The sequence below is a fragment of the Lontra canadensis genome, unplaced genomic scaffold (genome assembly GCF_010015895.1).
Source record: "Lontra canadensis isolate GAN:19392208 unplaced genomic scaffold, GSC_riverotter_1.0 scaffold12, whole genome shotgun sequence".
In the NCBI taxonomy this organism is placed as follows: Eukaryota; Metazoa; Chordata; class Mammalia; order Carnivora; family Mustelidae; genus Lontra; species Lontra canadensis.
Window position 1 is genome coordinate 6,121,760 of NW_022631006.1, and position 25,944 is coordinate 6,147,703.

Here is a 25,944-nt window from a genome sequence, read left to right on the forward strand (position 1 = left end):
AAGAGGGGATCAACCTGCCCCCTTGACAGTCCCTCATTACCACCCCCCATCTCTGGTAATTAACCTCCATGGTGCTGGGCCCCCTGAGGTTGGGAGGTGAGGGTAGATGGGCTCCTCGGATCCCACTGGCACACAGCTAGGGTGAAACCGCTGAGATCCCAGGCTTTGTGGGAGCTCTGGCTCAGATATGAAAGGTGCTGGTCCTCATTTCTTAATGGTGTGTGTGGATGGGTGGGCATTATGGACCGTTCATGGGCATCTGGGGCATAATAGATAGAGACTAAAGTGCTAGGAGTGGTTCCCTTTATTAATGATCAGAAAGTCAGGATCACTGAAGAAAATCACAAGGCTGAGGGTTATGGGGCCTGGAGAGAAAGAGCAGGGCTCACCACGCACTTCCAGGACCTAGGGGTCACAGCTGGTCCAAGAGGGAGAGGCACTGGTCACTTGAGTCACAAGGGTCAGGACAGGCACCTGGGACAGGGCGGGATAGTCATTAGCACTGTCCCCTACACCACCACACGGAGCCCGGATGTGCTCCACCAAGTCCCACCTTGCACCCCCCGCCACCGCTTTGGGCCCCCGGGACTCACTGAGAGGCTGAGGGAGCGTTGGTCCGGTGGGAGGCAGTCACGGGCTAGGGCTGGGGGTCGGGGCCGGTGTGCAGGGCCTGGGAGCCCCGGGGCTGATGCCCTGGCTGGCGTAGTACTCCACCACCTGCCTGGGCACCTCAGCCAGGACGCACTTGGCAAGCGCAGAAGGTGCGGCCTGGGGATGGGGCGAGGACGGGTTTAGCAGGCCCGGAGGGTGGGGGCGGGGTCAGGCAAGAGGACGAGCCCAGGCAAGAGGACGAGCCCTGAGGGCGGCCCGCTGGGCTCCAGCGTCCTTCGCAGGCCATCAATCCGGTGTGGGAGAGAAGGGTCTGATTTGAGGGCTTGAGGAGCTGAGGAGTCCTACGACCGGGAGGGGGCGCCGGGCACTCACATCCTTGAAGTCCCGAAAGGGCACGAACTGGACGATGTCGCGGGCCGCGGGCACCCCTCGGGGGCAGCGCAAGGGACCGTCGTCGCCATCCAGTAGCCGCATGTCGGAGAAGTCGGCATTGCCCACCCCTACGATGATGATGGACATGGGCAGGCGGGAGGCGCGCACGATGGCTGCGCGGGTCTCGGCCATGTCGCTCACCACGCCGTCCGTGAGCACCAGCAGCACGGAGTATTTCTGAGGGCAGAGGGCAGGCGGAGGGGAGGAAGGGTAGGCTCTGTGTGCAAGGGCGCTGGCACCCACCCCAAGTCCAGGCCCTGGCCCCGGCTCCACCGGAGGACACCCAGTGGGGCAGAGCCTGGTTGCCTGCTTCGCCTCCTCACCGTGGCTTGGCCGGTGCTCTGCTCGCGCTGAGCTGGCCCGGCCACGCGGTTAATGATAGGGGCCACGTTGGTGGGGCCGTAGAGTTGAATCTGGGGTAGGCACCGGCGGTAGGAGGCGATGACCCCGGAGATCTCTGTAGGTGAGGGGGTGAGGCCAGCAGAAATTAGCAGGGAGCCCTTTTGGACACCCTTTAAGCAAGAAGGTCCTTGCTTGTCTCAGGACTGCCTGGCCCCCTAAGTTCCTTACTAAGCAGGAGAGTTGGCTGGTCTGATGCTGGGCCAGGGGCCTGGAGTGCCAGATAGACAAGAGCTGAGTGGTGAGATGGGCCAGGGGGCTGGGCCCATGAGGATGGAGCCTGTGCCCCTGCATGGGGTTGTACAAGCTGCGCAAGCCGTATGGGGGTGGGGTGGGGCTGGCAAAAATCTGCCCTCTTACCTTCACATTCAGGGTTTTCCGGGTCAAAGTTGATAGCAAAGTCATGGGACACCTGTGAGAATAAGGCCAGTGCAGCTAGAAGATGGTTTTCTGCCTACTCTCCCACCAAATCCTCCCTTCCTCTCAATCCCAGCCTACCTCAAAGTTGGGGGGGATTCGAGCGCCAAAGCCAAATGCTGGAAACCGCTTATCACTGGGGAGAAGAGAAGGCTGTGGGGCCCATCCGGCAAGGCCTCCCTACCCGTTCCCTCCTCCCTAGCCTACCCGCCTCCCACCTGTCGTAGTCCTGGCAGATGCCGCCCACTGCGCGCAGGGCCTGCAGGTAGTGGTTGGGCTGGCGGGGACTGAGGCAGTGTAGGGACTGGCTGCTCCTTGGGTCCCCATTGGAGGCGGTGAAGTCGATGGCCACCTAGTGGACGTGGGGACAGGGTCACACTGCATCCGTGAGAGTTCACTGAGGATTGGCTCAGAGCTAGGATCTATAGGGAGGACTAAATTAAATCTAGTCAATGGGGTGCCTGGGTGGCTCAGTGGGTTAAAGCCTCTGCCTTTGGCTCAGGTCATGATCCCAGGGTCCTGGGATCGAGCCCCACATCGAGCCCCACATCGGGCTCTCTGCTCAGTGGGGGGCCTGCTTCCCCCTCTCTCTCTGCCTGCCTCTCTGCCTACTTGTGATCTCTGTCTGACTTGTGATCTCTGTCTGTGATTTAAAAAAATTAATTAAATCCAGTCAAGCCCACAAGTAGCCTCATCATGGAGTGGGGTAAGGGGTACAAAATGACAATGCTGAGGCTCATGAGAGGCCCTGGGAGGGGCAGGGGGATTTGGGGCTCGTCTGGTCATTATGTGTTTAGCCCCCACCTCTTGCCTGTGACCCTCATATTTCCCGGGCCTTTACCGTGAAGCTGATCTGGCAGCCGCCCATGATATAATCCAGGAAGGTGTGCACCTTCTCCACCTAGCAGGAGGGAAAGAGGTAAAGTAGCAGGATGGTTGTTTGAGGAAGGAGCTGGGTGGGGTTTAAGTGGGGGGGAAGGGGAGGGGAGATTTTTGAAGTTGAAGTTCCTGGTGGGATAGGGCAAGACTTCTCCGTTCTCAGAAGAAGAGAAACCGGTCTTTGAAACAAGGGCAGGGTGGAATCTGAGGGTGCGACGTGAGGGTGTCATTGGGATTTACCGTGCACTGCGCCAGTACTACAGTCCCCGAGCTCTTGTAGTTCTTCTTCTTGTCCCGGTACTTGGGGTTAATACAGTCCCACTGCATCTAGACCCCACACACCCCACAAGCCCAGAGTCACAGTTCCAGCAGGTGACCCCTTGTCTCCCTTCCAGCAGAGCCTCCCAGACCAAGACCCCAAGGGCTCCCTCCTTAGACTGAGCCCAGTTACTTTCCATCATTTCCCTCATCTCATATACTGGGCTCTTCAACCCTCTCAGAATTCTCCCAGGGATCTCTGTGGCACCTCCTGCCCAGGGTTTGCTGTTCCTTCCTGCATCTCCTGGAAAGTGCTGGTGAACTCGCCGATGAAGTCATGCTTCCCGCTCGAGTCATAGTCATACACCAGGAACTGAAAAGGCGAGGAGGGTAGTGGAAAGGGTCAGGGTTGTTTTGCTGTGGTTGCTGGGGGGCAGGGCGAGGGATTGAGGGAGGCGGAGGCTAACAGTCCCTAGGCCCAGATAGACATCTTCAACCTGCCCAAAGAGGCTACCTGCTGAACTTTATTCTTTGGCTCCATCTGACAGGGACTTTGGCCTTGATAAAAGGTATGCAAAGTGGGAACGTTGAGCTGTGACTGGGTCTTTAAACCACAGTGGGAAGGACTTATCACATGGGGGAGAGAGAGGGTCTTGGTACACTTAGGGGCAATGTCTCAGACAGAGGTTGGCTGCTCTCATAGGCTGCCCTTGCTTGGCAGGGACTTCACCTTGAGAGGCCGGTGGACATCGCAGCTGCACAGGGAGTGCAGGGACAGGCGGAATGGCTCCCAGCTGGGATTCAGGTTGTTCTTCACCACCTTGGAGAGGCACCAGAGAGCTGGTCACCTCCTAGCCACATCCCTCTACTCCACTCTTCCTTCCCCCTCCCCACAGCCCCAGTCACCAACCTCAGTCCTCCAGACGAGCTGGTCACTCTGGTCCCCATTGGTTTTATAGATCTCCATGAAAGGGTCAGACTTGCTAAACAGATCCTGGGGATGCAGAAAGGACCAGTAAGTGCGGTGAGGTCTGTAGGGGGAGGCGGCTAACACCGAGAAGGGGGAGCAGCCTTGATTTGTCTTGACTATGGGGGAGGGGAGCTGTGCTCTCTAACAAGGAAGATGGGGGCCCACACTCTGGGGCTCCAACCTTGTTGTCTAGCTTGTGGGCTCTGAAGGTGAGCTGCACATAGTCATTCGTGCCGGATACCTCCTCGGCCACAATCTGCAAGGGGGAGACAAGTGGCAGGATTTCCCTCTACCACCCAAAGGGCCACCTTATGCCCTTCCCCTTAGGGGGGGGCCAGTCCTGGACATAACGTCACCATGGCTGTCCATGTAGGGGCATTGAATGCCCCACCCAAGGGGGAGTACAGGTGACCTTGCCTACCGTGATGGTGGACTTGCCCGCAGTCTTCCCATTCTTCAGCAGCAAAGGCTTAGTGACCTTGGTTTGTGACACGATCTGGAGATGGAAGTGGAGGGAGCCCCAGCTGTGACACCTCCACCTACCTTGGCCAGGGAACAAGGAACGGGGTCACACGTGTCCTTAGAGTGCTCCCAGGGGCTGGGCTTGGGCTAGGGTGGAACTTAATTTCCACAGCAACATGAGCCAAAGGCAGACACTTAACAACTGAACCACCTAGGTGCCCCAGTTTCCACAGCAACATGAAGAGTAGGCACTGTTTAGAGGAGGGCACTAAGAGGTTAAGTATCTTGCCCAAGGCTGTATAGCCAGGGAATGGCGGAGATGGGGTCCAAGCCCAAAATAATCTCGCTCCGGAGCTGATTCTCTGTTATTTTGACTTTCAGAGGTGGAAGTTGATGGGGATGGGGCGGATAGGGATGCAAACCTGGCCCAAGGTGCATTCGGTAGAGCCAAGGAAGGTGTCGTTGCTGGGGCCGGTGGCTCCGTCCTCCGCGTCAAACACATGGAACTGCAGCGGCTGCTTCTCCTCAAAAAAGTACTCAAGGGCCAGCACCCGGGAGAAGACCGGGCTGGAGCAGGAGCGTAGCACCTCTGTGCGCTCTACCTGCGGCAGGAGGGGTGAGGGCGCTCTGGGAACCCAGACGGCTTCTCCTTGCCCGTGACCACCCTGCTCATGCCAGCTTTCCTCGGTCTCCCGTATCCCCAGGGACTAGCTCTTCCCTTGCTAGGTTCAACCCTGAGCTCAGGGTGCTGCCAGCCCCCTGACTGAACCATCAGTCCTTTGGGGCTCCCATAGGGTCTCTGGGAAGTGTGCCGCTTCCTCTCAGCCCCTCTCAGGACCCTCTGGGACTCTGCGGACTTTGGAAGCTATAAAATGGTTTGTGTTTGTCATGATGGCAGGCCTGTCTCCCGGCTTACCCCCACAGCCTTGAGAAGAGGCCCCTCAGAGTCCTCACACTCCCCTGTGAGGCTATCCTTGTCCCTTCCCAGCAACCCCCTTCCCAGGCCAGGAGGTTAGTTAAGACAAGACCCGAGCCCATTCTCACCTCCACCCACTGCTCATCAGAGTAGAGCTTGAGCAGCACGCAGGGGTGGGGCTTGGTGAGTGTGTCTCTGTCCAAGAGGCCATGGCAGGACACCCGCAGCTCCACCCGCGAGGCCCCCAGTGTCATGGCTGGGGGCTCAGGCACCCATCCCATCTCAGGGTCCGACATGTCACTGTGGGGACAGAGCAGATGGCCTGGACACTGGAAAGGAACATCTGCTAGGGGAGGGGTCTGTCTTCTGGGAACCTGGGCCCCACTCCCACCTGCTTCCCGACGCCCTAGAATCTCACAGATCTCCTGCTTCCTCCCCCTACTCACCCCCCAGCCCCTGCTCTCAGCTTGGCTTCCCTGGAGCTGTGAACAGGGAGGGTGGAGGACTTGAGCCTCCTGCCTTGTGTCTCTGTCACCCCTGCTGGCCTACTATGTATGGATGGGGCTGAAGAGGGCTGGGGGTGTGTGTGGGGTTCCTGGCAGTCTTGGCTCCTGGGCCATCGATTGATCCATGCTTTCTGCTACCTCAGCACCTTCTGCTATTTCCCGACCGATGTTGGAGCCAGCACTGCACTCAGTCTTGGCAGAGGGAGCTGAACTGGGGCAAGGGGGTGGGGAAATGGGTGGAGGAGCCCCTGCAAGCCTGAAGGGGGTGGGCCTCAGGAACGGAGTCTGCAGTGGGCAGGAGGGGGCAGGTCGTAAGATGCCCGGCGGGGCTGTCCCTCTCTGCCTCCCCCCACTTACCTTCTGGGTGGCTTATGGCAAGGGAGGAGTGGTGGGCTTGGGCGCTTAGAGGCAGAGCCCTGCCCCTGCTGAACGCTCCTCCAGGTTCCTGGCAGGGACTCCCACTATGACAACTCTCGCTTCCCTCCCCACCTCCCCTGTTCTCACACTTCTTGGCAGCACTGGCACTGTCTCTTAGCGACAGGATTTTTGGGGAGCCACAGCCCCCTCCATGCTGCCTGTGGGATGCACGCATGCCACCCTCCCCCAGCAGTGGTACCAAGACTCGGGCAGCAGCAGGCAGGGGTATGCTGGCCCGAGTTCACGGCCGGTCAGTTCATCTATCTGTGTCTGTCCACATCGCAGGGTGAGGCTGTCTGCTCCTGTGTCGTGCTTCCCCCAAGCGAGTGCGCGTTGGTGTGTCTGAATGCCCCCACCCTGTGTGTCTGTCCTTTAGCTGTGTGTCTGTATCCAGAAGGGTGTGCCAGTTCCTGTACCTCCTTCAGAACTGGGACCCTTCTCTGGCTGAGTCCCCCCCGCCGCCCCCCCCACCCCGCCCATAATGCTTACCTTTCTGGAAATGTGAGGGAGGGTCTGGGGGGGGGGGTGGGGAGCTCTGCCTTCCAGCCACAAGTCTCCCAATTCTCGCAGGGTCCCTGAGTTGGGCAGGGGCATGTGGTGGTGAGGGGATCGGGCAGGACTGGAGACCTCTCTGGGGGCTGGGGAAGACGTTGTTATGGAGACTGGGCCAGGCTGGGCCAGGCTGGGGCTGAGCTAGGGAGGAAGGGTAGGCTCACCTGGGCTCTAGTCAGTGGCTCCTCTCTCCGGCTCTCTGGCCCTGGCCCTGACTCCCTTGCTGCTCCAGCCGCTGGCGCCCGCTCCGGCTCCGGCTCTGCTGCTATTTATGGGGCCTGGATGGGGAGGGATGGGGGGGCCGCAGCACCAGCTCCCCCCGCATAGACCGGTTGGGAGGGAGAAGAGGGGAGGGGCAGGGCCATTGCCTGGGAGGGAACCACAGAACCGGGGGAGGAGGGCGGGTTGGGGGTGGCTCAGAGGCAGGACCCCCACAGACACAGTGACACACATCTTCCCCTTCACACCACACCCACACCCCTGCACACGCTGTGGCAGGGCTTGCACACACACACATTCACACCAGAAGATGATGGAGACACAGGCACCCACGAGTCATGGGCTCACACGTATCCTGACACACACAGGCGGCAGCACATAAACTCTCGGTGACATCACGCCAATTACAGCCCTATGGGTACACATACGGAAACACACCCGGTCGCACAGCGCTCTCCACATCAAGCCTGTTGGGGATATTCACAGTAACACATCAAGGAACACGGGGCTATACTTGTCACACACACATACACTCATTCACACCAACCCAAATACAACAGGATGGAGATCTTCACGTGCTCCTTCAAAACCATCCCATACCACGCTAAATCTCACAGCTTTGAGAAGGAGGTCCTGTTCCCTAGATGCTTTTCAACAGGGACACGTAAAGGAATGGACGCAATTGCTTAAGGGCACACCGTCTCCCATCCTGAAGCAGGGGCTGCCAGGAGGGAGATGTGCTGAAGGGCTGATTCCTGAGGCATCTTCTCAGTGCCCATGACTCACCGCCCCCCCACAACCTCTGTGGTCACATCCTTGTGGGAGGGGCCATGTCACACACAGATCTTGAGGTAACAAGATGTTAGTTGAGCCCTAGTGAAACCAGGGAAAGAGAAAGATTGCCGGGGGAACTGCATGCCATGCGTGAAGACATTTGGGGTCATGGTGACCTGGGATGAGTCCACGAGAGGGTTCACCGGAACATTGTTGCCCTCTATCCTCTAAGCTGCTCGCATATTAAGCTAGCAGCCATTTGTTGGACATCCCCTGGGTGCCAGGGGCTGGGGCTGCACGGGGATTGAGATGTGGCTCCTGCCCCTGTGAGAGGTGCCACTACAGAGAACAGACAGGCCCACAGACAGAGAGATGATAGGCTAACACACAGATGCGATGAAGGGTGAGGGGTGCAAAATTATGTAGTGGTTCAGGAAGCAATGGGTCAGAGAGAGGGAGGTTTAATTTAGATGAGTCAGGGGAAGGCATCAGGAAGGCCTTCACAGAGGAGGAGTTCCCTGAACGTAGCCTTGAATGCCAAGGTAGTGTGCGTTAGTACACCAATGGGAAGCAATTAATTTGATCATCTCCTGATGTAGACACTACTGTTTACCTTCAGGCCACTCTACTTTTGAGGTTTCTATTGATGGTACCCCTAAGACAACACTACACCATTTAATTCTACCATCCGTGAGCCTGCCTTGTGTAAGCTTGCATACACACCACACAGCATACTGCTCCCCAGTCTCCTCCTGGGACACCGGGGTCTTCTGATCCCACTGCACATCCCCCACAACATGCACTGGTACTGATTTCAGTCATTTTGGTCTCTGCTCCAGCCAGCTCAGCCCAGATCCTGCACATGACCCTCCACCCCCCACTTGGGGGTATTTTTTAGTACCCTCCCGTTTAGCATCTCTCAGGTCTGTCTCTCTCTTGTCAGAGTCCCATTCCCATCCCTCTGGGGGATTCCTTACTTTTCCTCACTGTGGCCAAGCACTGAGCACTAAGGGGGAGCAGATGGTGGGGGGTGGCGGCAGCGAATGGGGAAGACAGCAAAGACCAGGCAGGCAGTGAGTCTGTTTTTTTATTCTATACAAGGAGGGAGAGAGTCCCTGGGGATAGAGGGACAGATCCACCCTTCCAGGAGAGGAGCTGGCCCTGCCCCAAGCTTGGCCTCCCTCTCTCCAGGTCACTCCCTCCCTTCCTGTCCCCCACCTGCTGTCCCCACACCTCATCCTGCCATCCTGCCCCCTGGGATGGGTTGGCAGAAGGCCTGGAGGTGCGGGGGGGGGGGGGGGGGGGGGGGGTCTGAGTCCTTGTGAGGCACATGTCGAGAGGAGGGCTGGGCAGGGTGCTGCTGTGGCTGTCAGTCTGTTCCTGGCTCACTGGTTCCTGCTGGGGACAAATCCGGTGAGTTCTGTTTTCCGGGCAGGGAAAGCCAGCCTCTCTGTGTGGGGTATGCCATGTCAGGCAGAGGGGGACCGCCCTTTCGCCCACCCCACTGGCACCTGTGGGGTCAGGGGGCTGTCTTCTGTCAGGCTCCAGCTTGTCACAGGACTGTGCCCGCCGTGTCCTCTTGGGCTTTAGGGGGGCAGTCCGGCGGCCTGGATCTGGGGGCCCAGAAATGACAGTCAAGGGAGGCCTGGCACATGAGTAGGGCTCATTGGCTGGGCACTTATCCAGCCTGTGACTCATTCCAAGCCTGGGAGAGGGTCCTGATATGGGCAACAAGGTCCGAGAGGCACCCCGAACCCCCTCCAGCCAGGGGGCTGACCTTGGACCTCAGGCTCCTCTTGGTCCTGGTGTGAGCCCAGTCTCAGCCGGGCTCTGTTCATTCCTGGAGCTGTAACCCCAGCCTCAACCTCCTCCCTGGCCCCTGGCTCCTGTGGGGGGCGGCGGCCCCTGGGCACAGCCACAGGCTTGGGGGGCCGTAGAGCTAAAAGGGGGTCCTGCAGCTGGCAGAAGAAGGAAAAATGCTGGGTCAGTTAGTCTTTTCACCTCATCCCAGGGCCTCTCCCGTCCACCTTGCCAGCCCTCACCTTGGCATTCCTAGCAGGAACGGTTCTCTCTGGGAATAGGGTCCCCTCCTTGTCCTCCTCCCCATCCTGAGAGGCTGGGCTGGGGCTCTGGCAGCTGTGGTTGGGGGCACTCTCCTCAGCTGGAGAATGGGAACAGAGGAGAAGCTGCAGGAAAAGGCATTCTGGAGCCAGGACTTTTCCCCCTCCAAGCCCATTTGCTCCTACTTCTCTGCCCTGCATTGCCCCTGCTCTCGTGTTTCCACAGCCCTTGGTCTCCAAGATTGTCCTGAGCCCATCACCTTGGTGGGGGGGAGGGGGCGCTCTAGCCTAGCTGTTTCTCCCCAAGAGCAGTTCCTGCTGGGGCAAAGCCAGGGCCAAGGGACTCCTGGGTCCCCAGGCATGGCTGCCCATCCAGGCCTGCAGTGCCCCAGGGCCCTGCCAAGGCTGCAGCCTGGCATTCCCAGGACTCTGTCTGCCAGTCTGATTTAGATGGTGAGAGCCTTGGGGAGAGATGCCCTGGCACCCCCCCACCTCTGTGCCCGGCAGGGGGTGGGGGGGGATGCCCTGGCACCCCCCCCACCTCTGTGCCCGGCAGGGGGTGGGGGGGCTACCCAGAAGGTCTTGTTTGCGTGTGTATTTGTGAGGTGTGAGTAAAAGGGACCTGCAGGGTGCTGATGGCAGGTGTGTACAGTGGAGCCTCTGACTCTTGTGGTTTCCTAAATGAGGGATGGAGCCTCCCTTTAGGTGTTTTAACTGGTCTGTGTGTGGGATGGAATAATCTGCAAAGATGGCCTCAGTGCTGGGACAGCCTTGGAGGGCCAGGAGCACAGGCTCTGCACCATGGACTTGGGCCCTAGCCTTGGGAGGAGAGTGGGGTAGGGGGGCAAAAATCAACCTCTATCGGGAGATTTGTCTCCCGATGTCAGTGATGTTGGGGGGTCATATCTGAGACCTGTGTGCAATTAAGTTGATGCCAAGCTGACCAGCTTTCCTTTAGAGGCTCCTTAAGTGAAATGTGCTCCAACAAAAAGCAAGCATCATATCATAATTTATTTGCCCCTTCAGAGTTCTGAAGACAGAAGGTAAATGACCTGCTTAAGGTCAACACTGGTGGAGCCTGAGCCGGGACTGACACCTGTGGCTTCTGACCTCCAAGGCATGGCTCGCGCCCCTTCCTTGTGACACGTTTCTGAGTGGACTGAGGATGGCCTGGCCAGCTACTTTTGGAGGAGACTGGAATGTCTGAGGTGGGTCTGGCGCGGCTGGTACTTGCCCACCCTCTTTCCCAGCTGAGGGGCAAAGAGAGAGGCCTTCTTTATAGGGATGTCTCTCGGCTGCTGGTGGCCTGAGGTGGCATCTGCCCCACAGAATTCCCTGGAACCATCCACAACACATTGTTCCTATCTCCTAACCCTTGCTGGCAAAGCCACTTTTGTTCTGTGGGAATTTGCTTTGGATTGGCTTGTTTGTTTCTTTTGGATATGGCTTTGTAAAATCTGGAAACATCTGTACTGTTGTGACTTCCTCACTGCCCCATCATGGGTGTAAGTTTCCCCAACACGGGCTGTGGCTTCTGGGTCTTTGGACACACCCCAGGTCTTTAGAGTGGTCGGGCAGGAAGAGGTGTTCCATACCTATATGCCATGTAGCCTCTGCTCGGCGCATGGCGCTGAAGCTTGGCTTGCTGCTTTGGGGTGGTGGTGGGGGCTTCCAGGTTCCAGGCCCTGGAGTGTGGGGAGGGGATGGGAAAGGGGGAAGGTATAGACACGTTAGGAGGGGCCCGTGAGAGAGGGCCCAAGGAGAGGAAGTGAGGGTGACTATTCTCACCTGCATCGTCTGAAGAACGCCGTTTCTGCCAAGCCTGGGTGCTGCCCTCCAGGTCCGGGCCTGTGCCCTGAAAGGACAGCTGAGTCAAGTCATAAGAAAAGCGTCCTCCCCACGAGGCTGCAGTCAACAAGGGACTTCTGCTCGGGCATCTCATGCCGTTCTCCTGGCATTGTTCCCTAGACTCTTAGACCTTTCCCCCCGCAAAGTGGCATCCCTACCAGCCAAGGGTGTAAGAAACGGTTTACACAAAGGACGTCCTGTTATTTTAATAGTTCTGTGTTTATTTTCTGTGTGGTAGGAAAAAAAAAAAAACATGACTGGTACAACAAACCCATGATTTGAAAAACCGATCATGCTTAGGACCAGAATAAGTTAAAAAGGTGAGTTGCTTGAAAGAATAGATATATGAAGTAATACAGGTGGTATGTGGGAAAGGTAAAAATCAGTCATAAAGGTGGTAAGTCACCAAAGTTTGAGAAAGGGAGCTCCAGAGGTAAGTAGTTTTATGACTGCCTGCTTGGCAAGGAAGTAGATGCTCTGGGCAGTAAGGCGACCTGCCTGGGCTTTCGTGGCAGGCAAGTGTGTGGAATGAGCAGACCTGCAGCTCACACCTTCTAACACCACAGAATCTCTCTGCTGGCCCAGCAGGGATGGGGCTCGGAAGGGAAGGTAGACAGGGATCCATAGGAACGGTAGGTGCCTGGGCTCCCCTCACCTCTTGTTTCCCGTCGAAGCTCCAACCCTTGGCTCTTCCCAACCCAGGAAGGGCAACACCATGGACCCTTGGCTGCTGTGCCGTCCCAGGGGCCAGGCCCCCCTCCCCTGGCTCTGCCCCCTCAGTGCCCTGGAACAAGGCCTCGGGTTTACAAGCAGTTCCTGATGGAGAAGCACCTCTGTGGGCAGCAAGGGAGTAGAAGAGGGCCCCTGCCCCCCTAAGTCCCCAGCCCTGGGGCTGCCCTGCTCCAGCCCTCTGACCCTCCAGCCCTCCTCTGAGGAGTCCGTCCTTTACCCTCCTTGGCATGCAGCACTCCCAGCATGCAGTGGGTCACCAAGCTTAGACCGCTCAAGGAGCGGGGCTGCTGGGGTGACCAAAGTTCCCCAGAACCCTGAGTCCTAGCATTCTCCCCTTAACTGTCTGGGGCGGGGCAAGTGGGTGGGCTATGTGCAGAACAGCAACTGGGCAGGATACAGCACCTCACCTCACTTACCATCTTCCTGTGGAAGGTAGGCCCCCGGCTCCCCCCAAATCCAGGGAGGGGGCCGCTCTCCTCCTCTGGGCTCCAGCACGGGGAGGAGTTATTGCCGAGGCTGGGGGGATCGGGGCTGGGGGGGCTCTCCTGAGTTGGGGGTGGGGGCGGGGGTGGAGGGAGGAGGAGCCCAGTGGTAGGGGACCCTGGCCCCCTCTCCCCCTTGAAGCTCCGGGGCCGGCGAAAGTGAAACAGGCCTCTGCGCCTCTTCTTCTGGAGCGGAGGCAGCGGCGGCTCCGAGAGGCCTGGCCGCAGGGTCCGTAGGGTCCGGGGGTAGCTGGGCAGGGTTGGGGTGAGTTAGTGACAAAGCCCTGGGCAGATGCAAATGCCAGATGCAGAGTTCGCTCAGGGTCCAGGCTGGTGCCATGTTAGTGTAGTCCTGGGTCTGATAAACCTCCCATCTTCCTCTCTCACCCAGCCTTTCCTGCCGCCCCGTAATCCTTTCTACTTCCTTCTCAGGGGAGATGGTGTCCTCACCTTCCCTGTCATAATCCTCCAGCAGCCTCCTTCCCCCCATCTGCCCAGCAACTCCTTCCTCCCAGGCATCCCCATCCCCCCATCATTCTCTCAGTTTCTCCAAGTGACTCCATTTCTTTTGGATCGATGCTGGGGGTCTGCAGGACTGTGACAGAGGATATACCCTCCGGACCTCTTTCTACTAACTGCTGCCACCTCATCCACCCACCCTGTCCCCACCATCCCATTGTGGTGGTTCACCCTGATCCCATCCTTGCCGGCTGTCCTGAGGAGAGCCAGGAGACATGGGAGGTAAGGGCTGGGTGGGGAAGGATGAGAACGTAGGGAAATGTTCCAGAGAGACTGGTTTTGGGACCCTGCCATTGGACAGGCCCTCCGTGACTGCTGGGGACACAGGAGCCCTTCACCTGCGGAAAATGGGACTGTGTCTAGATGCCACACCTGGAGCTTTCATCCATGACCCTTCGGCTGAAAAAGTCCTCCAGCCCCTCATCCAGGCGGGTAGCCATCCCATTCTCCTGACGAGTCCCGGTCACTGGCACCTGCTGGGAGGAACGTCCTGTAGGATATCTCATCTGGATCAGGAAGTCCTCCCCACTGCCCCCAACCACTCAGGGTCTTTGCCTTTGGACTTGGCCTTGCCTCTTGTTGGCCCCATGGAAATTGAGACTTCAATCCACTTGGGAATTTCCTAAGCTTGGTGGCTCTTGGCTCTGTCCCTCACCCAAATGGGAAATGCCACTATCTGGCAGACAGCGATTTCCTATCTGGGAAAACTGCATAATCCCATCCTCTTTTTGGTGGCCTACTAGGGCCCCTGCCTGATCCCCCAAGGCTAATGTTTCCGGCATTGGGATCCTAAAGCTAGAACCTCTGGCTGTGGCATTGCTAAGTGAAGTTGGTCCTTTTGTGAGGATGTAGGGACTCACACTGGGCCGACCAGGTCCTGGAGGGGTAGTCCGGGGGGGTCGGGGCCTGCCTTGTGTTTGATGCCTTAGCTTATAGCCATGAGTGGGCAGCTCGGACAGACCCTCCCAGGAGCCACCACCGGTGGGCTGACTGCTCCCGAGTCCTGAGAACCAGCCGGGGGGGATCCCCAGGCTCCCCAGCTGGCTTTCCATGTCCTGAGGGCTCCCACCTGTGGGCACAGCATCGTTAGAGGGACCAGCAGGAGGCCCAGGGAGAAAGCAGGTGGGTGAGCAGAATTAAATAGGGACCAGGGCCTGGGAAGGGAATCTGGAGGGCATCAGGTTGGAGGCTGGGGACTCACTAATGAAGGCGGACACTGGCCGGATCTTGCGGCAGCGTTTCTGTTTTCTGATGGCCATGGTGTCCTGCAGAAATGGAGACAAAGGGTGGGCCCGGGGTTGCAAGTCCCCAGGAGCCTCACATGAAGCCTCCTATTCCTCACAAAGCCGTCTCTTTAGGGCCCCCCCTCCTGCCTCCCTGCCCTTGTGTGGCTGAGGCATTGGGATCAGGAAAGAGGCGAGGCTGGACTGGGGTGGGGGATGAGACCAGGCCCAGCGACAGGGGACAGCGTAGTCCAGAGAAAGGGAAGGGACCAGTGTTCTGGAGGTTCCTAGTTTAGGGTGGGGAATGGGGGTGGTGGGGAACTCACAATGTTGGTCCCGAGTTCATCATCTGTGGTCTCCTCATGCTCATGGTTCCGGCCTCGGCCCCGGGAGGACAGATCCTGCCCTTGGCCTGGCCCCGATGGTGGATCTGATAGTGTCTTTAGCTGGGCCAGGTGCCGGGCCTGGGGAAGGACAGATGTGAACCAGTTCCCTGGGAAGCTGTCCACTTTCCAGGGCTATGGGAGATGGTTGCTTGGGGGAGATGGGATGACGTCGGGTGGGGGGTGTACCTGAGCCTGGCTGGGGTTCAGAAGCCTTACCAGGCTCTTATGGGAGTGGTACAGCTCCTGTAGGATCTCGTCCACTATGGAGTTGGTCAAGTAGGTGACGACTGAGAGCTTCACTTCACTGTGGGCACAGGTGGGACAGCTCAGCTACCCCCTCGGTGGCCCCTGAGCCTCGGCCCTGCCCTTCCCCAGATGCCTAAGGGACTGGGCAGCTGGCCTGGCCATCCACAGAGGTGTCTTAGGTCTCCCTTATGTCTCATAAATGCATGCCCCATCCCACCCACTGACCCCCAGCATAGGTGTGTGTGGATTGGGAGGGTGCGCCAAGAGGAATTGAGAAGGAGGAGGAGCAAGGGGGCTCCACGCCAGACTCCCGAAGTTCCCGTAGAACAGAGCTGGGTAGATTGGGGTGCTGACTAAACCCTGCTGGTCTCTGCTGGAAGCCCAGAAACTGGTTCTTCTTGAGCACAGCTATTTCACATGTATGCGTGATCATTTTCCTTTGCTTTGGTGAGTGGGGGCACCCAGAATGAGAGCTCTGGGTGGGGGTGGAGGGTTGGCAACAAGAACTCGGGGGGGGGCAGAGTGTAGAACATGCACCCCTACTCATCAGTTTTGTCCATGCCTCCCCAGGAAGCTGTGCTTTGTTTCTGGGAAGTGATTCTTAGTGCACACATGTGACTATGTGTGTGTGTGTTTACACCCGTGTGTGCACTGCCAGGCTCCTAAACTCAGGCTCAGCACTTAGATTTCTAGGGCAAAGACCAGTGAGACCCTAATAGCAAGGTTGCAGTTAGTTAAAGATTTATCCCTTGTAATGGAGATTGTGCCATTCATTATTCATTGCTGATATCTGGGCCCCAAGTCCCTAAATGCTCTGGGCCAAATCCAGCCCCATCCCAGTGCCAACCCCCTCCGCCTCTCACTCCAGCTTGTTCTGAATGTCCTGTCCTGCCTGCTCCAGCAGCGCCCCTCGGATGAAGTTCCGGGGCACCGTGACGCGCTCAGCCACATTGCTCAGCATCTTGTTGTGCCCCTCTGCCACTCGCATGGCCACGGGACATAGCTCCTGCGTTAGGCTGACCATCGACTCCAGAATCACCTGGTGTGGGGGAAGGGAGGCCAGAGCCCCAGGGGGGCACAGGGTCAGGCTGGCGCCACAACAGAAGAGACTCTAGTCTATTCTGGTAGAACAGAGCTGGGTAAATTGGGGTAAATTCCAGCTCCCTCTGGTGAGACCAAGGGACCCACCAACATTCCAGGGCTGGTTACCAGGCAGAGCCTGGGACACTCAGGCTTCCCCTCATCCTGGCCAGTGTCCCTTCCACCCTACTGTATGGACGGGGGAGAGTCAGTCCAAGGATTAGAGTCCAAAGAGGAGAGGTCAGAGTTGGGGGCCAAGAGGAAGCTAGCAGAAAAAAATCCAAACCCTGTTTTCTAGCCTGACACACTGGAAGTACAGTGGCCTCAACTCTGCATTTCCTTCTTATCCCCAGTAATTTCCCTGTGCTGACCTCAGCCCTCAGCTTTGAGCCTTGGTCAACACTTTGGACTTGCCTGCAGCTCCTTGTCCACAGCCTTGGACACCTCGCTGGCAACTGACTCCAGCCTCTGCCGTACAGGCCCATCGTTGGCCAGCACGTGGCCCAGCTCGTAGAGGCTGGGAAACAGCTGCAGAAGGAAGGGTTATCAGCAGAGGGTCAGTTTTGGGCCCGACCACATCCCAGGGGGCCCTGGGCTGGGAGGGCAGATGTGCGGGTCAGGGCCCGGATATTCGTGGGGCAGTGTGGCTAGCTTTCTTAGGCTCTCAGTCTGTGCCAGAGGGTAGGGCTGCAGAGAGCTCACCGCCCGTGAGTTTTTGGCATCCTTGATGAGGTCCCGAGCATAAAGCAGCTCATCCTGCACAGGCTCCAGGGGGCACAGCCTCAGGGCCCGAACCTCCTCCTGCACTCGGCCGCACAGCCGCTGCAGCATCTGGAGCACAGCCAGTTAAAGCGTCAGGGGGGGGTATCCTTGCACCTTCATCTTCCCAGGTGGGACCCCAGGCACCCCATTTCTGGGTCCCCTGGGGCAGTGCTCCTGTTGTTGGCCCTGATGGGGTAGTGGTGTCTCTGGATGGCCTGTTCTCTCTTCTTCTTGGGGTGCCCTTGAATTCCCAGGGGTACTCCTGCAGTCCTGAACACTCCTTGTCTGGGGTCCCCCACCTGTTCTCTCAGGTCTGAGGCCAGACCACAAAGGCGCTGTCTTTTGCTCATCCGCATGCGGAGTCCAGTTATGACAGCCACAGGATGCCTCTTTCATGCCCCGCCCCCTTGGCGTGCCGTGCTCTATCACATCACGCCTGAGCCCCGTGTACTGCACACATGCCCCACATGGCCCAGAGGGAAACGTTTACTTGCTCGGCGCTGCTGGTCACCAGGCCCTGCTGCAGCCGGAAGGCCTGCTCCTGGGGGCATGTCTGGGAATGGTTGTTCCTCACCAAGCACCACTGGATCTGGAAAAGACAGGGTGGGAGGCGTTAGGGCCTGGGATGTGGGCCCTTCCCTCTGCTGTCCTGCCCCCACCATTTAGGCCTCTACCTTCTGCCAGACGTCCTCCGTGCGCTCAGGGGCGCTGCGGTAGGCTTGGGAGATGTCACTCACGGGGAAGGACATGAAGCGGAGCGTGTGGTTGCTGTGGGGCACAGTGGCATAGCTCTGGGAGGGGGAGAGGTGAGGAAGGGCCCTTGCTCCCCAGATCCCCCTTGCTGACAATCTCTCTCCCCCTTGGCCTTTCTTAACGTTTCTGTGCAAATAGGATGAGCAAGCTGGGGTAGGGGCTGTTGTAGCAGGTCCAGGCCCAGGGTCCAGGCTCACGGAGGCTGGGGCTGGGGTCAAGGCAGAGCCCCATTCTGCTCACCTCTCCAGGGCCCTTGCAATATCCAGAAAGCCCAGGGCAGAAGTATTGTTCCGATCCCATAGGATGGTTCTGGGGAGAGAGTGAACGGCTGCTGGTGACCCCTCCCTCACGCAGCAAGCTCTGGAGTCCTCCCTTCTTTCCTGGGTGATGGAGCTGACTCTGACCCTGGGCCTGAGGGTGTCCAGGAAGCTGGGGTACAGAGCAACGGGGCAAGCAGGGAGGGCGTGTTGAGGGTGGGGGCTGGGGCCCCAGGTTGGGCCAGTTGTGCGCTGCACCTGAGGGAGGAGTTGATCTGCAGGGCCTTGGACAGCATCTTGGCCCCGATGTCCTCCATGCCATTGCCGCTCAGGTCCACCTTGGCCAGGCAGGTGTTGCTGCCCAGCGCATTGATGAGGATGCTGGTGCGAAGCTTCAGTCTCGAGTCTGCTACCGAGAGCGACTGTAGGGACTATGTGGGCAAGAGCAGAGTTGGGCCCAGTCCCCGCACCCCCTGCAGCCCCTGTCACCATGGGTCCCCTCCCCAGGCCCAGGCACTCACACAGTCCTCTTCTTGGATCAGTTGCACCAGCTTGTGGAGGATTTCCTCCAGGGTCCTGTGGGGAGTCAGGACTCAGAGCAGGAGGGGAGGGGCTAGGGTCATGCTACTAGAGGAGCAGGAGGTGACTTGAGCAGGGAGAGGCCAGAGGTAATACAGTGAGCCAAAAGGGTATGTGGATGGTGGAGTGAGGTCGGGGGCTATAGGGAGGGGGCCTCACTTGGCCTTGACATTGAAGTTCTTGCCCAGGAACAGGTGCTTGAGGGACTTGTTCTTTCCAAGTGCAGGCACCAGTGTCAGGAGGTCGGAGTCAAACGCTAGCCAACAGATGGGAGAGGTCTGGCCTTGAGTCCTGAGGCTCACTGGAGTATCCTCAGGGGTTCTCCTCTATGCCCCACTGGTCCCCAGGAAGGAAAGTGCCCCTACTCACCATTGTCTGACAGATCTAGGCTGCCCACACAGGTGACAGCCCCCAGCTGCTCCTGCAAAGCCTGGGCTCCTGCTGAGCGGAGCTGCGGGGGACACAGTGGGGAAAGCAGGGATAGGGGGAGAGGGCACCTTTAATGCTTAGAAACTAGAGTAGTCACACTAGGACTCAAGGACATTCTAGGTCGCAGGTGTGAAATCAGGAGGCCCCTTCTCCACACCAGATCCTTTCCTAAGGCTCTCTCCCCTCCCTTTAGCCAGAAATATCTCCAGGCCCTGACTCTGGAGATAGCTCTCTCCTGCCCTCTGGTGGGAAAGTCTGGTATCTCCCACCCCAAAGCTTTCAGTGGGAAGGCTATAAACTTGAAAATGACCTCTGAAAAGAGGGACACAGACTGCAGACTAAGAAGGGAAAGTGGAGGTGTGGTCAGGTCCAAGGGCCACAGCGGTGCAGCACAGAGGCAATATGGAGCCAGGGGCTGAGGAAGGTCGGAGAAATGAACAGTGGGGCGATGGGTAGGGGACTGGCAGGGGCCTTGGGGAAAGGAAGTCTTACCTCACAGCTGCTGAGGTCCAGGTGCAGATCACTGAGGTGACTGTTGAGGGAGAGGCCCTGGAGCAGCGCCCTGTGGGAGGAAGGTCAGCAGGCCCACCTCTACCCCCACCCTCTTCTCTAACGGTTCCCACTTGGACTCCCCCCAACCCTGCACCCACCCGACCTGAGGGCCTCCAGGGGCAGCCTCGTGGCAGACAGGTTGATGTGGCTCAATGTGTAGGCGCTGCTGAAGAACTGCTTGAAGGCTGGTGGGGCCTCCCGGCCCTTCCTGCGGAGACTCCTGGGGTCAGCAAGGGAGGGGGATGCCGACGGCTCACCCCATCCCTCCCTGCAGCCCTTGTGCTCCCACCTGTGGGAGCAGCTGTTGCGTGCCAGGTTGAGGTAGGTTAGGTGGGAGCAGCAGCCGTGGAGCAAGGCTCCCAGAAGCTGTGGGGAGAAACATGGCGGGTCTCACAGAGGCTGAGAGGGGTGTTGGGAGTGGCTGGCAAGGACTCCTCCCTCCCACCCCCTCAAGGTCCTGGCTCATCACCCTCAGCAGGCAGTCTGTGTGAGCCCCTCTGTGAATGCCCACTTTGCCTCTTAATGGTTCAGTGTCCCCCTCTGTGGAGAGTGGGTCTACTCCCTGCCTGACCCCCAGGAGTGGTAGAGAGGTTCATGGGCAGGGAATGCAAAGCCAGGGCTACCAGGGGCTCCTAAGGTGCCTTGTTCAAGCGACAGGGAAAATCCTTTCCTCCTGAAGGTCTCAACCCTATGCCAGGGTACACAGCTGGGGAATGGAAGGAGGGCCAGCTTTTAGGCACAGCCAGCACAACCTTGGGCAGTTACCAGGACAGCATGCCCCACAGGTGTGAGCTGTGGGTGTTGCTTTGGAATTCAGCTGAAGTTGGAGTCATCCCACCAGCTCTGCCCACTCAAGGCACGGGCAGTGAGGCAGGGACCCACGCTGGCCTCCCTAAATCCCCTCAGGCTGGCTCTCCCTTCACCAACCCCTCACCAAGTCAATGGCACAGTCGGTTCCTGCCAGGTCCAGGTGCACCAGAGCATTGGGCTGGGCCAGGAAACTGTAGAGGGCCTGGGAACAAGGACAGAGGGGCTGCCAGGGTACAGGTGATAGAACCCCTCCACCCCCAAGCTACAGGGCAGAGACGCCCGGGTCCTGAAGCCTGAGCCTTCCTCCACAGGGCTTGAGCTCTGTTTTGTGGACTCACATTGGCCTCGTCTGTGGCGAGCAGCCCAGGGTTCTTGCTCAGGTCCAGGTATCGAAGGGAGCTTGCAAAGGCTGGGTTGGCCCCGAAGGTCTGGCCCAGTGCCTGGAGCCCTGAGCACAGCGGGCACTGAGCTGGACTGGACCCCATCCCCACCTCTTGGACACACCACCCTACGATGTGGCTTTCCCTCCCTCAGATCCCTGGGATGCTATGTGAGTGTGTTACTACACCTCTGGGACACAAGGCTCTGGAGGGTTCTGGAGGAGGAGCAGAAGTCAGAGGTCAGGGCCCCTGGTGGAAGTACCTCGAGGGGAGATGGCAGTCTTGGCCAGGCACAGTTTGGTGAGGCCAGTGGGGAAGCAGAGGAGCTGCTGACTCAGACTGAGGAAGCCTGGGGAGTGGAGAGAGAAATGGGCCATGAGGGGCTGGCAGTACGCACGGGGTGGGTGCAGAGTCAGGGTGGGGTCTTGAAGTGGGTACAGGCCTGGGGTCAAGGACAGCAGTATTGGGGCAAGGGCTGGCATCAGGCTGGAGAGCCCCTGTTCGGCCCCGGGTTGGGCTCTGGGTGAGGACAGGGGTCTGTGTTGCGGTGGGGGTAGGATTCAGGGCTGGGGCTCACCCTTGTCCTCGATGGGGTTGTGGGACAGAGTGAGGGCATGCAGCACACAGCTCCCGTTCTCCCCAAACACCCCGGCCAGCTTCTGGACAAAGTCCCTTCAGGGAAGGGGAGGAAGGATTTGTTTGTCCCAGCCCCTGGGCTTCCCCTCTTCATCCACCTGCCTGCCTGCAAGGGACTGCAAAGGTCAGAGGCCCCCACAGATGGGGACCAAATCGGCGCCTGCCAGGGAGCTTGCATCACTCCGAAGGACCTGGGAAATTGTGCCAAGACAAAGCGGAGCTTTGGGTCCTTGAGGCTAGAGCAGTGCCCCCCTGCTGGGTAGTTGATAGAAGAAGGGGATGGGGCAGGGAGCATACTGGGAGAGGCCATGAAGCTGGGGCACCAGGAGGCTTAGGTCTGAGTCCCAGCTTGACCACAAACTTCTGTGTGACCTTTTTGGGCCTAAATCTCCTTTTCTATGAAGTGAGGAGCTGGAGGAGATAGCGTGGAGGCCTGTATCATGCTCTGAGGTTCTAAGACTACATCAGTGGGGCACCGCTGCCCAGGGAGGAGGCTGGCCTCACGTCTTAAGCCCGGCGTTGTCCAGCACCAGCTCTTCGAGGCTCCCCGACTTGCTCAGGGTATGTAGCACCTGTTCTAGCACTTCAGAGCCCTAAGGACAGAGGGGGTTTTTCCGATCAGGAGCCAAAGTGGGCGCTAATCTCCGGCCCCTCCTCCCACCCATCCTAGTCCCTACCAGCCGCAGATCCTTGCAGTAGAGTTTGGTGAACCACTGGTTGTAGGCCAGGGCTGCCACCATTAGGGCCAAGTCTCTGTGGGCAGATTGAAGGGGCAGGAAAGTGGTGAGCAGAAGAATCTAGGGATGGGGTGATTGGGCTGGGGAAGTCTAGCCAGGTAGAAGGCAAGGGGCAGTAGAGTTGGGAAGATAGAGCTGGGGCTGTAGGTAGGACTAGAAGAGAGAACCTGAAAGGGCCAGGGTCAGGCTGAGGCTGGAAGGGTTTGGGGTAGGGGGATTGAGTCTCTGCTCCATCTGCTTACCGGCTTTCCAAGTGGCTGAAATCCAAAAGATTGAACTCCCGGTTATCCTCAGCATGGTAGATGGTGTCCACATCCTTAGAGAGGTGGAACTGGCTCATACCTGCTCCCCACCCCCCCTGCCCTCTCCCTCTGGGTCCCACCTGCCCAACCGCCAGCTCCCTGCCCAACGTACCCATTGCACCTCCTCACGGCAGTGCAGCCCATTGTAGTCACACAGGGCAGCATAGGTCTCGGAGAAGCCACCTGTGGGGCAGGGCATGAGCTGGCTCCATGAGGAGTAAGGGCATGGGGAACAGGCTTGGGGTTCAAGGAAAGGTCGAGGTCATTTTATGTGGCCAGTGTCCTGGGTTCCTACGACACCATGAACCTCTGAGGTCTGGGAGCTATGGAGTCCTCAAGGCAGGTGCAAAGGACTCTGGACAAGGGCAGGGGGGTTGAGGTTCCACTTGCATCAGGTCTGCCCCTGCTTACCGCAGACACTGTGAGTGGTAGATGTGGAAGTCTCGGAGTTGGGGGATGTGTCCCGGGGCCCTTCAGGGGTGTCAGCATTTCCACGCCGGATTAGACACCTGGAAAATGAACATCCATCCCAGACAGGGGTGGAAAGAGGTTGTCGATTTTTTCCGTTATAGCTTCTGGGTCCCCAGGAAGAAGCAGGAGTGGGGACATAAGGGCTCTTCTCCTCAGTGTTCCGGGAGCCCAGGGCCAGGGGAAGGAGGGGGAATTCTCCTCGTTGTTTAATCCTTTGAGAGATTCCTCCTTTGCCACTCACCCCGGGCCAGGGCAGACCTTGGAGAGGGCAGAGCTCACGTGTCGTGTCACCTGGTCCACGCTTTCAGCCGATGGCAGCCTCATGCTCACCAGGCCACGCTCCGTCTCCACCAGGATCTGGAGGAAAGGGAGTACCAGGGCCCCAGACATCAACTCCTTCCTCCTGCTGGCCCCAAGAGCAGGGCCCAAGTTGTGCCACTCACCTGGTTCTGACTGAGCGTGTTGAAGGCTCGGATTTCTAGGACATTGAAGGAACTCTCCACCTGTGTGTGGGAGGCACAGGGATGCTCATTTCAAGGTTAGGGCCTGGCTGCCTGATTCTGGAGGGAGTATGGTGGGTGCACCCCTGCTCCTCAGCCCATCTCACCTTGGCTGGTATTTTAAGGGGGAAGAGGTGGAGGCGCCAGGAGGTCAAGGCCTTCAGAGAAAGGAAAAGAACATCAGCAGCAAATGGTGGCTCCTGAGGTCTAGGCCTCCTGTCCTCCTTCAGCACCCTCAGCCTGTGTGCAATCCCTGTCAGCAGTGGCCCTTTGCTCCAGATATCCTCCCTCTCTCTCATGCCCCATCCTGGGCTCCTGGACATCCACCAAGTCCAGCCTGCTCCCTTCCTTAGGCTTCATCTCCTCTGTGCCCCCATGATCCCCAGTCCACCCTGCCTCCCAGTTTCTTTGTTCCCAGCAGCCCAGCTCTCCCTGATTAGGCCCCCTCTGCCTGCCCCTACCTCCCCAGCCCAAGCCCAGTGCCCTCACCAGAACTCGATCCTCAAACTTCTTGGGCTTCGTCTCCAGCTTCACCCGATGTTGTTGGAGTACAGCCCCTTGGCTTAGGTACCTCCTGATGCTGTCTGTGGGTGGGTGGGGGGCCTGCTCAGAGCTCCCCCTTACCCTGGCCACCCCTACCTCCCCAGAGTTCTCCAGGTGTGGGGTCAGATGAGAGGAGAAATAAACAGAGAGAGCTTTCCTTCTTGGGTGGCTTCTGTCTTCCTATTGGAGAGGAGGGGGGTGTGGAGAAAACTCTGGCTCCTGATGTTCCTGAGTCAGGGGACAGTTGCTGAGTGACACTGTCTGTGGGAGGGTGTGTCTTACACTTCTGAGGGTGTGAAGGATTTTTCCAACCCATGCACTCCAGCAGCCATTGAAACATACATAGTGAGTCAGTGTGTGGGGGCGTGGGGGTGTCCCTTTGACTATATTTTGGGTGGTCTGTGAGCATCTGCCTTTTACTATGGATGTGTGCCTGCCTTCTGAAGACACCAGGGAGCCTGTGTTTGGCCTTGGTAGGAGTGGATAGGTGAATGAGCGTGCTGTGCTTGTAGTTGTGAAAGACAGCTCTGCTGTAGGGGGTAGGGGTGGGAGGTGGGGGGTGGTGGTGGTGGTGGTGGTGGCTGTGAGGAGTTAGTGTTTAAATGAGCTCAGTACCCAGTTCCTAGCAAAACCATCCAGATATCCCAGTGTGTGTGTGGGTGTGTGTGTGTGATGGGGGTGCCGTTTCTTTAAAGATGTGTGTACACACACATCTGATAGTGAGTGTGTGTGTGTGTGTGTAGGTATGGGAAACTGCCACGGTGCAGCATGCCTCTGAGTATCCTTGAACGTCCTGATTTCTGCGTGGTCTAGCCTGTGCTCCCCGACCTGGGGCCGGGGGTGAGTGATGGTTGTGGTAGTGCTGGGGGGTCGGGTTTTGGCCATGCAAACAGGAGAGACCTTGAGGTGTGGGCGTGAGTAGGGAGAAGGGGCAAGCTAAGACCGGGGCTCTGGGAGGCGAGCTGCAGAGACCCTGCTCCAATCCCGGGCCTCTTCCCCGACTCCCTTCTTTGCCCCACTGGTCTGGGAGCTGCGGGGCTGCTGGAGGGGCTCCCAGGGCTAGTTCCGGGGCGGGGCCGGGAGGAGGGAGGGTGCCGAGCCAGGAGGCGGTCAGGACCGGGGGGCAGCTCCCTTGGCCGGGCGGAGCGGGCCGGGCTCCGCCCGGCGGGGAACTGGGGACTCCTCCGAGGAGAGACTGGACACCTCACCGATGGATGGGCCAGGATCAATGAGAGTCAGCCCCAGGGAGCGTCAGGGGACTGCACCTGTCACCGAAGATCGGGACGGGAGGCTCTGGAACTGGAAGGTCCCGACAGGGTGAGGCGAGGCGTGCAGCCGAGGATGCTCCGGGGACAGCGATACCCCGAGCTAGGATGCAGGGGCAGGGGGCTGCCTTGGAGTCGGAAGGCACGCGGCGAGGGGAGGGGGGGAGGCACCGGGAATGGGGTGTACCGCGGGAGGAACGCAGTGGTCTGGGATGCTCCGGGACGGGGCGTCCCAGAGACCACCGCAGCCTCGTACCTTGCAGCTCGCGGGTGAGCTCCGCGCTGGGCTTGGCCATGGCGGCTGCTGCTGCTGCCGTTGCTGCAGAGGAGCCGCCGCCGCCGCCGGGGAGCCGCGGCACATGCTAGACCTGGCTCCGGTAGGGCCCGGGCGCTGAGCGCTGCAGCAGCCGCGGAGCCCGCTCCAGTCAGGGGCGGCTGCGCGAGCGCTCCTCCCCCCCCCCCGCCCCCCGGCAGGCCCAGGAGCCCGGGTCTCTCGCCCCGCCCGGAGAGGTGCGGGACTGAGCATGCGCGTCGCGCCTCCGAGCCGCGTGAGATCCCGCGCGCGCTGGTGCCCACCCC

At 59.0% G+C, this 25,944-nt stretch overlaps 2 protein-coding genes across 6 annotated transcripts; both read right to left on the reverse strand.

The window, feature by feature from the left end:
* Positions 1-289: 289 nt before the first annotated feature.
* Positions 290-7,073, reverse strand: CPNE6 (copine 6). Of its 2 annotated transcripts, none has more exons than XM_032856330.1 (17): positions 6,985-7,073; positions 5,474-5,645; positions 4,852-5,031; positions 4,389-4,463; positions 4,149-4,223; positions 3,908-3,991; positions 3,728-3,817; positions 3,266-3,370; positions 2,980-3,066; positions 2,702-2,761; positions 2,079-2,212; positions 1,942-1,996; positions 1,804-1,855; positions 1,368-1,501; positions 985-1,221; positions 594-768; positions 290-474 (listed from the first exon to the last, which is right to left on the reverse strand). In XM_032856330.1, the coding sequence occupies exons 2-16, from the start codon at positions 5,639-5,641 to the stop codon at positions 631-633; spliced, it is 1,674 nt and encodes a 557-aa protein (XP_032712221.1). In that variant the 5' UTR covers positions 5,642-5,645; positions 6,985-7,073; the 3' UTR covers positions 290-474; positions 594-630. The 2 variants fall into 2 exon arrangements, with proteins under 2 accessions (XP_032712221.1, XP_032712222.1); XM_032856331.1 differs by lacking the exon at positions 6,985-7,073 and adding an exon at positions 6,209-6,303.
* A 1,814-nt stretch (positions 7,074-8,887) lies between these two features.
* CARMIL3 (capping protein regulator and myosin 1 linker 3) lies at positions 8,888-25,755 on the reverse strand. Of its 4 annotated transcripts, none has more exons than XM_032856328.1 (40): positions 25,622-25,755; positions 24,047-24,141; positions 23,665-23,715; positions 23,501-23,560; positions 23,299-23,414; positions 22,998-23,095; positions 22,699-22,769; positions 22,527-22,600; positions 22,225-22,300; positions 22,052-22,140; positions 21,489-21,583; positions 21,174-21,260; positions 20,870-20,979; positions 20,656-20,733; positions 20,011-20,087; positions 19,825-19,929; positions 19,662-19,731; positions 19,110-19,191; positions 18,900-18,996; positions 18,683-18,737; positions 18,420-18,592; positions 18,145-18,213; positions 17,826-17,919; positions 17,642-17,740; positions 17,092-17,220; positions 16,804-16,917; positions 16,173-16,348; positions 15,280-15,367; positions 15,004-15,141; positions 14,656-14,719; positions 14,315-14,523; positions 13,827-13,927; positions 12,870-13,185; positions 12,377-12,505; positions 11,662-11,728; positions 11,469-11,558; positions 9,856-9,974; positions 9,591-9,765; positions 9,325-9,426; positions 8,888-9,211 (listed from the first exon to the last, which is right to left on the reverse strand). In XM_032856328.1, exons 1-40 carry the CDS (start codon positions 25,659-25,661, stop codon positions 9,183-9,185), a joined length of 4,107 nt encoding a protein of 1,368 aa, XP_032712219.1. In that variant the 5' UTR covers positions 25,662-25,755; the 3' UTR covers positions 8,888-9,182. The 4 variants fall into 4 exon arrangements, with proteins under 4 accessions (XP_032712219.1, XP_032712220.1, XP_032712218.1 ...); XM_032856329.1 differs by having other exon boundaries at positions 8,888-9,208; positions 9,591-9,771; XM_032856327.1 differs by having other exon boundaries at positions 9,591-9,771.
* Between the last annotated feature and the right edge of the window lie 189 nt (positions 25,756-25,944).